The following is a 16,873-nucleotide window of genomic DNA, read 5'->3' on the forward strand; positions in this document are numbered from 1 at the left end:
CCATCTCTGGCTGAGAGCGAGCTCTGGTGAAGGTTATGAATTTAGTTTTTTGAGCAGTCTACATTAGTTTGAGACAATATAAGGAGGTCAGTAGTGACTTAAAGGCAGTCTGGAGCTCTTCAACGGCCTGAATCAGAGAAGGAGCATTTGCATAGATGACCATATCATCTGCACTTTGTCTGGTTGCATCCCATTTCCCCTGGGGTACACCTCTAGTGATCTCAAGAAAGCTTGACTTGTGATTCTTTAGCATAGACACATTTTGTTCTGTCTGCAAGATCATTTTCAAACCAATTCACAGCCCCTTCATTGAGTCTGGCTAGCAACAGTTCATGGTCAACTGAATCAAACGCATTTGATAAATCAACAAGCATTGCAGCACAATGTTGTTTTTTTATCAAGTGCATTATGATGTCATTTGCGACTGCCATAGCTGCAGATATGGTCCTGTGCCCTAACATAATGCACACAACATAAAGTAATCATGCACACTCTTCGAAAAAAGGGTTCCAAAAGGGTTCTTCGACTGTCCCCAAAGGAGAAACGTTATGTATAACGTAATGTATAATGCCAGTGATACAGGCTAGGAGTAGAGAAGTGTTTGTGGGTAATAATGTGAATGAGGCCAGTCATTTTTCAGGCAGGTGTTGTAACTAAAGCATTCTAAACCCAGAGAGCTGGGAGGGAGGGACACTGCCCTTTACTCTTTAGATGAGCCCTCTAACCTGCCGGCTCAACCTCAAACTGTCAACATGAATGATGCGCCGTCCTATTGCCGGCTCTTACTCAAGGTGAGGTCTCCCACGCTGCACTGTACCGAAACATTTAGCATTCAAGCCTCTGTAAAACACCCTATTCCTCCTTAAAATGCCCTCCCCCCTCCATTTTTCACCAAATTGTAAACTCTCCTCTTTTATCTCCGGGTCCATCTCCATCTCTCTCGTTCTCTCTACCTCTCCTCTTGCCCCTCACCCCAACTTAGATTTATTAGCTGCCATCTTTGGCCTGGAGAATGACCCCCACCTTAAACTCATTTCAATGGAGCCAATAAATTTATTTGGCAGATAAATCACTGCTTACCAAATGCTCGCAGCGCAGAGAAGGTCAAAGTCATGGAAGGGATAAAAAGGAAATTACAGAGATGGTGAGTTCAGATGAGAGGTGCCAACACCAATGTAGCATGTAATGCACATCTCCCTGTAGGTGGTGGTGGCAAACTGGACCCAAACCCCTTCACTTTTTTTTCTTATCCTGTGTACTGTACATGAAACGGACTGAATAACTTATTCAGATAAAAATGTATTGAAAGTTTATTGGTCGCGTACAGTTTAGCAGGTGTTATAGCTGGTGCAGCAAAATGCTTATGTTAGTATCGCCTAACATTGCAGTAAAATGTCAAACAAATCAAATGTAAGGAAATAAAATACAAAAAGAAATGGTGGGACAAATCTGATTAACAACTCAAAGAGCAGGGGATATATTAGAGAAAGCACTGTCAAGAATCCAGTGTATACTGTATATACATATGTTGTGTGTATAAACAGTGTAACTAAAATACAATGTACAGTAGTAGAAATATTATGATGAGCTACATTGGGGATACAGTATTTAAATACACATTTTGAAACGGGAAGTGACCAGTGGTTCAATGTCTCTAACATGGGACAGCAGCGTTGACTGTGTGTGTGCTTGCGTGTGTATGTGCATGTGTTTGTGAGTATGAGGTGTGTGTGTGAGTGTGCATCACACGGTAGACGGCTAGTGATGGCTGTTCAACAGTCTATTCAACATTGTTCAAAAGAGCAGGGACAAAGAACTATGACATGACCTGACCAACAATTCTGTTATGTTACAGCCTCATTCTAAAATAGATTAAATTATTTCCCCCCCCTCATCAATCTACACACAATACCCCATAATGACATAGCAAAAACAGATTTTTAGAAATGTTTGCAAATTCACACAAAACATTTTTCTTTGCATACATAAGTATTTAGACCCTTTACTCAGTACTTTGTTGAAGCACCTTTGGCAGCGCTTACAGCCTTGAGTCTTCTTGGGTATGATGCTACAAGCTTGGCACACCTATACTTGGGGAGTTTCTCCCATTCTTCTCTTCAGATCCTCTCAAGCTCTGTCAGGTTGGATGGGGAGCATCACTGCACAGCTATTTTCAAGTCTCTCCAGAGATGTTCGATCGGGTTCAAGTCCGGGCTCTGGCTGGGCCACTCAAGGACATTCAGAGACTTGTCCTGAAGTCACTCCTGTGTTGTCTTGGCTGTATGCTTAGGGTCATTGTCCTGTTGGAAGGTGAACCTTCACCCCAGTCTGAGATCCTGAGTGCTCTGGAGCAGGTTTTCATCAAGGATCTCTCTGTACTTTGCTCCGTTCATCTTTGTCTTGATCCTGACCAGTCTCCCATTGTCTGCCGCTGAAAAACATCCCCAAACATGCTGCCACCACCATGCTTCACCATAGGGATGTTATTGGACAGGTGATGAGTGGTGCCTGGTTTCCTCCAAATGTAATGTTTGGCATTCAGGCCAAATAGTGCAATCTTGATATCATCAGACAAGAGAATCTTGTTTATCATGGTCTGAGAGTCTTTTAGGTGCCTTTTGGCCAACTCCAAGCGGGCTGTCATCTGCCTTTTACTAAAGAGTGGCTTCCGTCTGGCCACTCTACCATACAGGCCTGATTGGTGGTTCCAAACTTCTTCCATTTAAGAATGAGCTGGACTCCACAAATGGAATAAATTAGCAAAAATGTCAAAAAAAATATTTTCGCTTTGTCATTATGGGATATTGTGTAGATTGATGTGGGGGGGGGGAAATATTTCATCCATTTTAGAACGTAACAAAATGTGGAAAAAGTTAAGGGGTCTGAATATTTTCAGAATGCACTGTATTAGCATTTGGTTAGCACAGGTTAGTTAAAACAGTGTCCAAAGAAGGGCCAGATGTATACAGAATGGTGTCGTCTGCATAGAGGTGGATCAGGGAATCACCCGCAGCAAGAGCGACATCGTTGATATATACAGAGAAAAGAGTCGACCCAAGAATTGAACCCTGTGGTACCCCCATAGAGACTGCTAGAGGTCCAGACAACAGGCACTCCAATTTGACACACTGAACTCTGTCTACGAAGTAGTTGGTGAACCAGGTGAGGCAGTCAAGGCTATTGAGTCTGCCGATAAGAATACGTGATTGACAGAGTCGAAAGCCTTGGCCAGGTCGATGAAGACGGCTGCACAGTACTGTATTTTATTGATGGTGGTTATGATATCGTTTAGTACCTTGAGCGTGGCTGAGGTGCACCCAGTGGGATTCTAAATGGTCAGTGACCATTTTTGACTGTGGCAGCTTTCCAATCTTTAGGGATCTCAGACTAAACAAAAGAGAGGTTCAACAGACTGGTAATAGGGGTTGCAACAATGGCAGTGGATAATTTTAGAAGGAGAGGGTCCAGATTGTCTAGCCCAGCTGATTTGTACGGGTCCAGGTTTTGCAGCTCTTTCAGAACATCTGCGATCTGGATTTGGGTGAAGGAGAACTGGGGAGGCTCGGGCAAGTAGCTGCGAGGGGTGCGGAGCTGTTGGCCGGGGTTGGGGTAGCCAGGAGGAAAGCATGGCCAGCCGTAGAGAAATGCTTATTGAAATGTTTGATTATCATGGATTTATTGGTGGTGACTGCGTCGCCTAGCCTCAGTGTAGTGGGCAGCTGGGAGGAGGTGCTCTTGTTCTCCATGGACTTTACAGTGTCCCAAAACTTTTTGGAGTTAGAGCTACAGGATACAAATTTCTGTTTGAAAAAGCTAGCCTTTGCTTTCCTGACTAACTGTATGTATTGGTTCCTGACTACCCTGAACAGTTGCATATCACGGGGACTATTCACTAACTGTGGCGGACTGAATGTTGTTACGATTACTCCATGAGTCGTTAATCATGATCATCACCCTCGCCCTTCTTCTTTCCAGAGAGATGTTTATTTATGTCGGCATAAAGAATCCCAACGGCTGTACCGACTTCGACAACATAACCCAAGAGAGCCATGTTTCCTTTTCCTTTTTTTATTTTTTTATTTTACCTTTATTTAACCAGGCAAGTCAGTTTAGAACACATTCTTATTTTCAATGACGGCCTGGGAACAGTGGGTTAACTGCCTGTTCAGGGGCAGAACGACAGATTTGTACCTTGTCAGCTCGGGGGTTTGAACTCGCAACCTTCCGGTTACTAGTCCAACGCTCTAACCACTAGGCTACCCTGCCGCCCCTGATGTCTCTCTGAAAAGCAACCCTTGCCCTAATTTCGTCTACCTTGTTATCTAGAGACTGGAATTTTGGGTCAGCCTCTGGAATCAGATCAAATGCCCTGGGTGGTGGTGTGAACAAAGGATCCGCTTTGGGAAAGTTGTATTCCTGGTTTAATATGTTGGTAAGTTGAAGTTGCTCTGATATCCAATAGTTCTTCCCGGCTGTATGTAATAACACTTAAGATTTTCTGGGCTAACAATGTAAGAAATAATACATAAAAAACAAATTACTTCATAGGACTAGAAGAGAGGCCACCCTCTGTCGGTGCCATCTTGCCACAACTATTTTGGTCAAGTCCCAGGATAAACTAAATTAAATGTGCAGTCTTATTCCATATGTGCCGTGATTTAAGAGGGGATCACAATATGATGTTAATTTGATTTGTCTGACCAACCAGCCAACCGGGCTGCTTATCCCATGAACGCTTTGGTTTTTCAGTTGGCTGGTTGAGGACAGCACCTTCACTTGACCCTTCGGCCTGTATGGTAATGCCATGAAGTGGGAGGGGCAGTTATTTGAGAGGAGAGAGGCCACACAACATGAGCTCAAGGCCAGTGTCCTCTAACTATGTACCAACCCGCCTTAGCTATGTTTAAACATCTTTGTATACAAACTACTGCCTTCTATTCCTTCATTGAACTCTAAGTCCCTCCATCCGCCTATCTAGTTATCAATATTCTTTACATGCCTGCCAACAGTGTCTAACTGTATGCATACAGGCAGGCAGAACATATTCAAAGCCTTTGCATCTTTCTGTACATCTGTGTGAAGTGCTTCGAATTCAATTTGCAGGCTTCCTATATGCTGTGCATATTGATAACCTCTATCTACCATAGCAGATACAGTAGTACAGATTTCCAGGCTGCGCTCCAAAAGCCAGTCAAAGCATTCAGGCTTTAGATGGGAATGCTGTGATCAGAGTGGGGCTCAATTAGCTACTGTTGTGGGTGTGGGGATTGGGGCCGGAGGCTGGGGGCCGAGTGGGGCCAAATCCTCTCCTCCAGGCCCAGCTGGGGGATTAGGAGGGTTTCCTGTCCCTTGGCTGACCCTTCAAACCCTGCCCAGATGTCCGGAACCCCCCCTGAACCCGCTCTTAACTCTTTCAAGACAAAGCACTCAGGTGACACCTCTTATCTCAAGGGCTTGCTCTTTTCTCTCTCTCTTGCTCGGCCTCTTAACGGCTTTCCCTGCCCTCTGGTCTAGAGAGGGGGTGTTCGTAGTGTCGGCTATCCCTCGACTGGACTCGCGGTCTGGGGTTCTGAATGACTTAAGGATGGAAATTAGTCTCTTGGTCTCAATCCTCCGCTGCATGCCTGCTGCAAGGTGTTTAATAGCCAACCAAGGTCGAAAGCCACTGACAAAGACTACGCTATCGGTATGAAATTAAGTGTAGAAAGGAAAAGTTGGTCTGTATGTATACCACAGTCTGTGGCTCTGTTAAAGAATCTGTCTGTGACCTCGCTAACCTCGTACTGTGCAGGTCTTCAGAAGATGGTGGTGGTCCTTGAGAGGTCTCGAGGGTGACCCTGCTCCAAAGGACAGACACTTGGCAGGATAATGACCACCCGAATGGAACCCTATTGATATCTAAGAGGGCATGGAGAGATGAACGGAATCGGACTCTTTCCGGGTCAGATGCTGGGATTAGCATTCAAAATGGCTCTTATTTCTTAAAAATATTCAGAGAAAGGTCCAAAGTATTTTCATGAAATGCCCAAGTATTTCCTTATAGACCTGAGATACCATACTGTTTACACTGTTTTAAGTACGATGGAGTCTCTTACAGATGGGAATATAATAGCCCCATGTCTTCATCAAGGTTTGACAGTTTCAGTGTTGGATCAGTACTACTATACACATGCATGTATTCATCACAATAAAGTACACATCTTGACCACCTGCCCTCACATTCAGCCAAATATGTATGTATATGTATATATTATTATCAATCTTCCTCCATCTCTCTACAATGTTCTCTGTTCTTTTCGTGTGCTTTTATTAATCCTCCTCCTCTATTTATCCTCACCACCACCCTGCCTCTCCATCCCTTTATCTCTGCCCTCTTCATCATTCCCTCCTCTCCCTTCTCCTCCTCCTCTCCCTCTGTCATTGCAGGGCAGTCAGAGTTTTAGGGACCCAGTGAACTGTGAAATCGCACAAATTGCTGTTGCTTTACGTCTGGCCCAGCGACAGAGGGAGAGAAAGAGAAAGGGAGTGAGCGAAAAGAGGAGGGAGAGAGAGATTTTCTGCTCCAGCACTTCTGAACCTTTTTTGCCCCCCCCCCTTATTCAAACACACAGACACACATGCACACGCACAGCTGCAAGACTGCATATCTCCCCCCTACTACCTCCACTTCACCACCACCTACTCTCAACATATAAACCCTCCACCCCCCACGATAAGACACCACCACTTTGCTTTAGTATCCGGGTCACAGAACAACTTGGTGAAGCAGCCTCAAGAGCGTTAAAACCCCTAGACCTGGGAGAGACATTTCAGCCACTTCTAATGAAAAGAACGCTTCCCCTAACACCAAAGTCACAAAAAGGCTAAAAAAAAGAACATGCTGTGACTGTGTTTGCACTTGTGATGACTCCATGTTTTTTTCTATTTCAGTCAGACAGTAAGAATTTGCTGTATACTACCATCATGTGGAGCAAAGCTGCTACTGCAAGTTGGCCCTTTTATTTCAACATTTGCACGTTCTCTATGCACACTCACAGAGCCCAACAAACACACACACACACACACACAATATGCACATTCATTTATACTGACTCTACACAACCCGCACACCAACTCACATGCAAGCTGCTGCTACTCTGTCTATCTTATATTCCGCTGCCTAGCCCCCCTTTACATATCTACCTCCATCACTCCAGTGTCCCTGCACATGCATGGTATTGGAACTGACTTTTAGAATATTTCCTGTATATATTATGCCTACTTACTTACTTTATTGTGTATTTCATATTTCTTATTATTATTTATCGTGTGTTCCTTTCTAGTGATACATTGTTATTGATTATTGCATTGTTGGGGTTTGAGTTGGCAAGAAAGGCATTTCACTGTACTTGTGCATGTGACATTAAAACTTGAAACAAAATCATTCTTAATTGAGTTAGCTACCACTAGCCGACGCTGTGACTTCGCTATCACCTTTAACAGACCTAATACATGCGGAAGTGAATGGTGTTTGGAGATAATTAACATGAACTGTGTCTGTTCTCTTTAATGTATTATTTTCTCTGGTATTAACGTGTTCCTGTTTAATACCGCCGGTTCGTTCTCTTACCAATTTGTTGTTATCTCATCACTTGTGTTAGAAGCTGTCGGCTAGCACTGCTTGGTGCACATGCAGTCTTTAGTGCCCGGCTTTCATGTTTTATAAAAAAACATTTTTTATTTCCATAGTATAGGAATGTTATCTGTTTTACAAAATTAAGACGACGCTCGAGCAGTCGAACATGCAGTTAGAACAGAGATACGTACTATTGTGAGTGTTATTTCTAGTATCAACAGTGCCAAAATACAGGAATATCAAAGTAAGTTGGCTAAGAAGGACAAAGAAAACGAAACGCTGAAACGAAAAGTTACAACCGCAGAACGTGAGGTCACAGCATTGCGAAGCTCCTTTGAATTTTCTGGAAATGAATGTCATCAAGTCAGGTCAAGCACTTATGCACTTTCACCAGAAATGCAAAGAGGGAAACCAATTTGCAATGAAAACGAGGTGTCAAGCAAAGCTGAGTGGAGAATAGATTTCCCCTGTGAGTATTGTCCTGATTGTTTTCATTCCAATGTTTAGCTCTTTGACATGCACTTACCAACCCCTACTTTTGTCCAAATATCTTTGTTTTGATCACAGGTCTCGGTGGAAGGACTCCTCCACAGGTTTTTTTCCCAGTGCAAAGACACATCTCTTCCCACTGGGGCATCAACTATTTATATGTCCCATCACCAGAACCCTACTTCCCATTCTGCAGAAGAGTCTGGGTTTTTAGCAGAGCTAACCAGAGGCCAGTCCCCATCACCCAGTCCAGTCACCAGACCAGTGATAAAAGAGGAGCCCTCTGACATTGAGACATTCTACATTAAATGGGAGATGAGTGAGGAGGGTATTGGGGAGGAACGGGAGGGCCTAGGCCTGATCCACATCCTGGGAAAAGAGTACGAAGCCCAGCAGACGGGTGGAACTCCAACCAGGCAAGGGGCGGAACTCACCCTCTTGCTGGTAGCCAGAGTGGACATGAGTATGGGCAGAGACCGACCAGGCATCTGAAAAGTATGCATGTGAAATGATGAGATGATGATTTAAAAAAAATCAAGTTTAAGAGGATCATGCAAATGACAATATGGTTCCATTGTCTCAGGGAGGCTGTCAAGCGCAGAGACACAGAGGAGGTTCAGAGAGAGTCCATGCTGACCATGAGAAGTTCCGGGCCTACAAGGAGAAGGAACGACGCAGGAAAATATGTTACTATACCTTTCACTACCACAGTCTGGGTGTCCACCTTCAATATAGTCTTGATGAGAATATTGACGTTAACTTGAATTAAATTCATCTTAATTCCATTGTCCTACATGGACACATTCATTTCAGACATTTGAATGCAGAGCATGCAATATGTTTATCTTTTATCATGTGTATGTGCATTTGTTGAAGAATCTGTGTTCATACTCACACCTTTTTTTCAGGAATCAGCAGAGGAAAGTGTCTATCAGATTTACCTGAAGACAGAAGCATCCAGATGCTGTCGTGCCTGCAAATGTCTTTTTTCCCAACGAAAAAATGACTTCTGTATCATATTGTAATGATCCAGTTATTCAATGATTTGGTTCGGGCTATTATTGTTCTATGTTTTTTTTTTTGGAAATGTCGGTAAATTAATTCACATTGTACACCATTTGCTTTTGTTCACTGATTTACCACTAGACGGTGCTGTGATTGAGCCACCCCAAACACATTTGACACGTGACGCGCGCGATTGGCGCGGCGGAAGTGAACTGCGAGGTAAACGTTGAGACGTAATACAGTTGCTCTCTAAAACATGTCAAATTAATTTTATTCTGAATATTTTATACAAGTGTGAGTGCCTTTGAAATACCACGTTTTCGTTCGCTTTCTCTTTTTGATAATATTGTCACTGAAGGGTTACAAACTGACGCACGCATCGGTAAAGTTGTTGGCTGCTGACTGTTTAGCCAGCTGAGCTAGCTAGTAATGTTACGTTACAGAGCCACAGACAAAAGGGTTAGCTAGTTATCACCTGCTTCACTCTGTGACTTGGCCAATTTAGCAAAATTGACAACGTTAGGTTGTGCGGGTGTGTTAAAAAGTAAATAATAATAATCTCCCAAGTAGAGCAATGAATTCCTGTTTACATAACGAAGAAAACGCTCGTGCAGTGGAAAATGCTATCAGAACTGCGGTAAATACTGTCATGGATGTTATTTACAATATGAACAGTACCAAAATACTGGAATATGAAAGGAAGGTGGCAGAGAGGGACAAAGAAAATGAAACCCTTAAATATAAGCTTAAAAAAGCTGAAGACGAATTAACAACATTTCGAGTAGGCCTATCCTTTGAATTGTCTGCACTTTCACCAGAAAGAGATTTTGGGAAACCCATGTGCAATGAGAACGAGGTGGCAAGCGAAAATGATTGGAGAATGGATTTCCCCAGTAAGTAGCTCTCTCCCGATTGCTTGGTTATCAGTAGTTCATAATACTGTACATTCCCACTCAAGTCACCGGTGCATAAATGTCAGTGTGGACATCATTATAGACACTATGTTATGAGGATGAGTGTATTCGTAGTTGATATTCCCCATATGCTAAAGTAATGCTGTTGCCAGTACCAGTACTGAGACAAATCTGGTACATGAGGTCATGTAGCTAACAATCCAATTTGTCTCAGTATATGCTCTGCAGATTATTATTGTGTACTGGGTACTGCCCCATGTAACATGGCAACGCCTATGATGAGACTTCTTTTTGTAATCTTGTTCATTTTCACCGCCCTGCTGGTAAAGGCAACTTGAACATGTCTATGCTCAAACCTGGCTAGTTTGTGACCAGTTTGTGCTTTAGATATCATGTATTTGTTTCAATCCCAGGTCTCAATGCAGGGACTCCTGGGCTTTCAGCAGAGCGAGCCAGAGGCCAGTCCCCATCAGCCACTCCAGTCACCAGCCCAGTGATAAAAGAGGAGCCTGCTGACACTGGGTCCTTCTACATCAAATGGGAGATGAGTGAGGAGAGTATTGCAGAACAACAGGAGGTCTTAGGCCCGATGCACGTCTTTGGGAAAGAGTCTGATGGAACGTCTTCTGTTGCTGGTAGCCAGAGTCCAGGCGATAGACGTTCAGAACAGTCTGAGGAGACATTGACAGAGCATGTGAAAAGTACGCTTGTGTGTCTTGTCTCTGTCCTTTTCTGTTTGTTGATGTTGTGTTTCTTATAGTGGAGTGGTGAGGGGATTGTAAAGTTGTAAGGGGTCTTATGGGTTTAAAAACAACTGTCTGCTATGCAGTTCATGGTAATAACAATACGGTTCTATTGTCTCTTGACATCAGGGAGGCTGTCAAGCGCAGAGACACAGCGGCACTACAGAGAGAGAATCCGTGCTGACCCTGAGAAGTTGCGGGACTACAAGGAGAGGGCAAAATGCCGGTATGACCTTTCAGCCACACAGTCTGGGTGTCCACAATTTCACTTAAATGGCAATTCAATTTAGTTAAGTTGTCTTGCACATGGAGCATGCAATTTTTCTGACATGTTTAGCATATTTTAGTGCTTTGACTGGTCTGGATTTTGTGTTGTTGGTTATTTTTTTATTTATCTGTGCTGTGAAAGACAAATCCATAGTAAAATACTCTCAATGTGTTTTGCAGTATAACACAGATTACATTACAATTTTTGGGGAAAAAATTAAAGGTGGGAAAACCACCTTGAATCTTCCGTAATATAAAGCTTCCTGTTATATTACTGTACTTCACATAAAGACATATTTACAGTTAAGAGCGTTGGGCCACTAACCGAAAGGTCGCTGGTTCAAATCCCCAAGCTGACTAGGTGAAAAATCTGTCGATTTAAGTCGCTCTGGATAAGAGTGTCTGCTAAATGACAACAATTGTGTTAAAATCAATAGTGCTTCACTGTCGGGAGAATATTTGAAAATATCATTGATTATCACGAAAGGTCTGTGTAAAGTATAAATGGAAAAGGTTTATGGTCTAACCGGACACTATGTTGAGCCAATTCAGCTCAGATGTCTTGGTTCCGATGCTACAGGCAGGATACGCTTCTGTCAGTAGATTCCTATCAAAGACTCTGAAACCTATTCTTGGACTGTCAACAGTGAAAGACCAGTACAAAATGATCCACCTTGTTGCTAATGAGGACATGACAAATGGTCAAATTTGAAAGAAAATGGACTGTTACAAGAGCCTCCCATCATCATTGTCAATAATTCTCTACCAGGATGCATTGGAGGTACCAAATCATCTTGGCCCAGACAAAAAATAAACATATAATAACATATTGGCTTTGTATAGCACTGTGAACACTTGCCACACAAGCAACCATCAATTTATCCCATGCAATTGGTATTGCTTTTTAGGGAGGAGGAGGAGGAGGATGATGATGAGGATTGGATCAGCAACTTTCATGTCCCTTGGCAGCAGACGCCTGAAAGCCTCAGGCGAGCCATTGCAGAGGGACGAAGAGTCGAGGCGGCAGATAGGCGTCTGATGGTGAGGATCACCGTTGATGCAATGCGTGTACACTGCCTCAACCCCAACAAGAAAGTATGTGCAGAAATAGCCAAAGCCATAGTTGCAGAATATCCAGAGAGCTTTGCAGACCTGTCAAAAGAAGGGGAACTGCTTAGCAGAAGGTACTCCTCCTTGCTCACCCAAATAAAGACAAGAGTGGAGCATGTGAACCGGAACACTGAAAATAGAATACGCAGACCCAAGACGAGCAAAAAAGGGGAACATAGCAACAGACAAGCCAAAACAGCAAGAACAAAAGTGGACAGTTATGGGTGCATCAACTGGCACCCACAGGACCTTCCGGAAGGAGAGACTCCTGAGTCCCTGGAAAACAAGAGACAGATTATGGCCACCATTTTCAACAGTGCAGGCCCCAGAGGTGTGGACAGGGGAGATGTGGATGAATTAATGAGGCTTACGTACATTAACCAACGCCACATGATCAATGCATGGCCAGCCCCAAGCATTGGTGACGTCAAGCAACAATGGCCTTTTCTTTTTACCAAGAGATGGCTCTGTGCCCACTTCCACATGCTCACTGGAGTTGAGATCAACAGCTGCCTCAGTGGCGCTCTGCTGAGCAAGGGACAGACCATTGTCAATTTCTTCCGAAGTCAGAAACCCAACTGGAGGAGAGGCATCCAAAGTCTCCTCAATGACATTGAAGGTGACCTCAATGGAAACAACAAGGACCTCACAGCCTGTGCTGCCATTCTTCTGGTGCTGTCCCACTTCAGAGAGAAAGAGGACTCTCTCTTCCTCTTGGCTGATGTAAGTTATTGTGTGTGATTTTATTCAAATAAAAAAAACATTGTATTCTGATTGTTTCATACTGGAACTATATACATTATACTGTGATTTTACACACATGATTGATCATATCAGGATTCAACAACCTTCTTTTTGTGTTTAATGTAGGTGAATGACACCCAGATGGATGTAGAGGCTCAGTTGCATTTGCCGGCCACTCCAAGACTTATCATGCTTGGTAATGACAACATTTTGTGTATGGACTGGCGACGATCATATTCATAACTCAGATTATGTCCATGGTGGGGCTAGATAAACCACCAGAAATACATACTGGTACTTAACTACATAATGTTAACGCTGAATGGAACAATAAGATTAATTCTAGCCTAAATACAGTAATATTTAATTGTGGTGGAACAGTAATATATTGTGTAGGCCTATGTTAGGAAATATATTGTGTAACACAATCATTATTGCTGTATACTTCAGGGAGTTCCCTGCTGGCTTCATCTAAATGGATGGTGTCACTCGAGGGGAGAGTGGTCTGTGTTTTGGAAAATCAGTCCGACTTTGCTGCTGCCCTCTCTGTGCTCTTCGGATGTTTCTACGTGTTCAATACAGAGTACCAGGAGACAGCCTCAGCAACACTGGAGCTTATTCAGAGGCAAGTATTGAGCATTTATTAATCCAGCACTTACATTTGTCTTGCATGCCTTGCAGTTAAATTTCATTTAGTTTTTGCTTATCTCAGTTTTGAGAGACTTACTTAGTGTTGCAAAGGAAGGGTATATTATTGGAAACTTTAGTTTACCAGTAAACTACCAGATTTTTTGTATCTTTCAAGGATTTTATATAATCTATTACAATACATACAGTGGCCCTTTTGGGTACCTCAGATTATCACAGGTGTCTGTAATTATCTCTGGCCCTCTGTGTGGCCTTATCACATGTACATATATGAAATCATTAAAGAAGATGATTTTAAAATAGAAAAACACAGTTGTAAAGCATCCTAAATATAATCCATCAATTTAGTGAATACCATTTTTAATGGGTTTCAGCATGAAGTATCTTATCTTTTTCACTTATTTATTTTACTATGTCAGTATGCATTTGTTGTCCATGTTTGGTGTCAAACTGCTGGCAGTTGTAAATATTTGGAAGAGTTGCAGAGTTAATTGAAAATAATGCCAACGTTAAATAGGCTATTTTCATTAATTAGGCTATTTTCTCTTGAACCTTATAGTCTATCTACTAGAAACTCATGGACAATATGGACACAGATGTAAAAAATAAATAAATAATACTATATATGAATACATATGGTTTAAGTTATTCAAATATAAATGACCAAAGTTGCAATAGATTGCCATACATTTTCTCTTAATTACCAAAACTACTGAAGATTCCGGTAGATTAGTAAATTACCGGTAGCTTTGCAACCCAAATTGAAAGAATTGTGAAAGCAATGCCTGGATTCACTAACTCTTCCATGTTGACTGTTTAGGTTTCTAGTAGGGATCAACCCAAATGAAGGAACCAAATGCTCTTCATACCTTGATTCAGAAGCCGGGGTGAGCCGCAGGACTGGAAGAGTTGTGCAAAGGAAGACTGATGCAGTTGCAACCTTCCTCAAAGACCTGACTGAATTTGAATGGTAGAAACAGTTTCATAGGAGATGCAAACACACAAACAAGGACGCACATACATGATGCATAGCTTCAAATGTTGTAATGTTGCTCTTGTTTAGTATCAATCAATCACCACTACAGATTGCAATTGAGGTCTATCATGATATGCATCTTGGAATATTTGTCCTATGTTTCTGTTGGCTGGCCCTGTCTGTGATGGGGAAACGTGATTGTATAACTTTTGTTATAATGATGTTCTAAATGATTACCGGAAGTGTTGTTTTTTTTGACAGATTTAAGATGTTTTGTAGACTTATTGTAAACAAAATCAGTGTGATAAATTCTATTTTGTTCGGAACGAGTTCCCATTTCACTACAGTGTGAAAGGGGGCAGTGCAGATTAACTTGATTTTACTGCTTTTAAAAATATATATATTTCCACACAATGAGGTTGTAATAAAACTGAGAAATTGTGAAAATTATGCTCTTTGTTGTGTAAGAGCTGTTTGAAAATTGGCTGGAATTTCAGCCTGTTCAGTTGGGATGTAACTTTTGGCCCACCTAATTATGTCGCAATGTGATCTGATTATAATAGACCAATGATTGTTCATATGGGTAAGGGGTTGGTTGGCTCTAGACCATTCTGTCAGCCAATCATATCTGTATATGTAAATAATGTATATTCAAATGTGTTTCCTAACGCCCACATGATCAAACTGAGCATTTTAAGGGCCGAAGGAGGCTCAGGGAAATAAATGGTTAAACATACGTTGAATATGTTGGATGTTATTTTCATTAAATAAACACAGTGATTTATTATACATATGGTGATGATTTAAAAATAGAATGACAAAGACTGCATGGGGGCTTAAGCTGTTATCTTTTTCAATATTATTTATTTGTGATAAAACATCTTCTTTTGGATTAAACTGCATTTTGCCATTGCCAATCTAGCTTGAGGAATGGAATTTGTCTACTTACAATGCAGTGTTTTTCTCTGACTGGTAGCCAAATCAATTTCGCACCTTAAAAACAGTAAAATGTTCAAGTTTAAATACAATTGGCCTTAAATCAATAAAATCTCCATTAATCCCCAATTCATTCAACCTGTATTTGATGTGTGCGCTCTGCTGCTGAGTAGGTTATAAAAAATAAATAAAAAAGCACTTGAATGGGATAAATAGTGAGTGGGGAGGCTATGCTCAAAACTCACCCAATCTAGCTGATTGTAATAGGCGACACTCGGGGTACCTGTTCAAGAGGTCATTTTGACTGCATCTACTGTTTGTCAAATCAAATGTACTACTAATGTGCTCTCCTTGACATGTTTCTGTTTGTTTCTTTGTTCATTCTTTATCAAATATAACCAATAGAACTCATGGCTCAACGAAGAAGGTGTGTGACAACTGCAAAAAGTTGTTAAATTGTGCTTCTAAAATATGTGAGAGCTGCAAAGCTGTGCAGCCTTTCAAGAAGTACCACAAATTACGCAATAAGGAAATGGACAAGACACTGATGGAATGGGCAAGAAAGACCATCCTGCACAACAACGTTGCCAGGTTCCTGGACTCACTTTTTATAATGGTAACCCTCTACATTTCTGGACACATTCTTAGCTTTATTCCATTTGAATTGAACTAATTCCCATTTTATTTCTGATTAGCAGCCATCTGATTGAAATGATAATTCTGTAAACTCTTTGTCTTCCTCAGCTCCGTAAAGTACATGCTCTGGGCTTTAGGCCCATCCTCCTCATAGGGAAGCAGTCCCGTGGAGGCTGCTGGGGAGTAGAAATCATGATGCCTACCAACCCTCAGCCAGGTCTGGAGGAGGACTGCCTCCAGGAGCTGCTCAAATACTATGAATCTTTACTGAAGCGTAAGTTACTATGCACTCTCTACAGCATACACAACATACACGGAGTGTACAAAACATTAAGGACACCCTCTCTTTCCATGACATAAACTGACCAGGTGAATCCAGGTGAAAGCTAAGCTCCCTTATTGATGTCACTTGTTAAATCCACTTCAATCAGTGTAGATGAAGAGGCAGGTTAAAGAAGGATTTGTAAGCCTTGCAAACAATTGAGAAGTGGATTGTGTATGTGTAACATTCAGAGGTTTAACGGGCAAGACAAAATATGTGCCTTTCAATGGTAGTAGGTGTCCTTAATGTTTTGTATACTCAGTATACGTTCAACAGCATACATACAACAGCATATACCAACAACTCCCCTCTGTGTAACAACATATTAAGTTGAAGATTGCAGAATGTATGCTACATTATTTATAAAAAATACCTGCCATTTTTCTTTAAACAGATATGCCTGACAACCAGTCCCCCACCAACTCCACAAAAGCAACCAGTGGTAGTGCCCTGGAAGGACAAGAGGGA

At 42.0% G+C, this 16,873-nt stretch overlaps 1 protein-coding gene across 5 annotated transcripts; it reads left to right on the forward strand.

Moving 5' to 3' along the window:
• Positions 1 to 7,488: 7,488 nt before the first annotated feature.
• On the forward strand, positions 7,489 to 15,298 carry LOC123997714. 5 transcript variants are annotated; one of them, XM_046302210.1, is made up of 11 exons: positions 7,489 to 8,084; positions 8,183 to 8,599; positions 8,688 to 8,790; positions 9,013 to 9,125; positions 9,251 to 9,328; positions 10,437 to 10,724; positions 10,896 to 10,992; positions 11,942 to 12,866; positions 13,014 to 13,083; positions 13,338 to 13,512; positions 14,356 to 15,298. In XM_046302210.1, the coding sequence occupies exons 4-11, from the start codon at positions 9,107 to 9,109 to the stop codon at positions 14,507 to 14,509; spliced, it is 1,806 nt and encodes a 601-aa protein (XP_046158166.1). In that variant the 5' UTR covers positions 7,489 to 8,084; positions 8,183 to 8,599; positions 8,688 to 8,790; positions 9,013 to 9,106; the 3' UTR covers positions 14,510 to 15,298. The 5 variants fall into 5 exon arrangements, with proteins under 5 accessions (XP_046158166.1, XP_046158165.1, XP_046158164.1 ...); XM_046302209.1 differs by having other exon boundaries at positions 8,688 to 9,125; XM_046302208.1 differs by having other exon boundaries at positions 8,688 to 9,328.
• The last annotated feature ends 1,575 nt before the right edge of the window (positions 15,299 to 16,873 follow it).

This window comes from Oncorhynchus gorbuscha, linkage group LG15 (genome assembly GCF_021184085.1).
Source record: "Oncorhynchus gorbuscha isolate QuinsamMale2020 ecotype Even-year linkage group LG15, OgorEven_v1.0, whole genome shotgun sequence".
NCBI lineage: Eukaryota > Metazoa > Chordata > Actinopteri > Salmoniformes > Salmonidae > Oncorhynchus > Oncorhynchus gorbuscha.

Bases quoted from the DNA above. Each gene is read 5' to 3' on its own strand.
- LOC123997714 (XM_046302205.1), top strand. From the start codon at position 9,684: ATGAATTCCTGTTTACATAACGAAGAAAACGCTCGTGCAGTGGAAAAT. The intron at 10,725-10,895 runs GTACGCTTGTGT...TCTTGACATCAG, and splicing joins ATTGACAGAGCATGTGAAAA to GGAGGCTGTCAAGCGCAGAG. The intron at 10,993-11,941 runs GTATGACCTTTC...ATTGCTTTTTAG, and splicing joins AAGGAGAGGGCAAAATGCCG to GGAGGAGGAGGAGGAGGATG.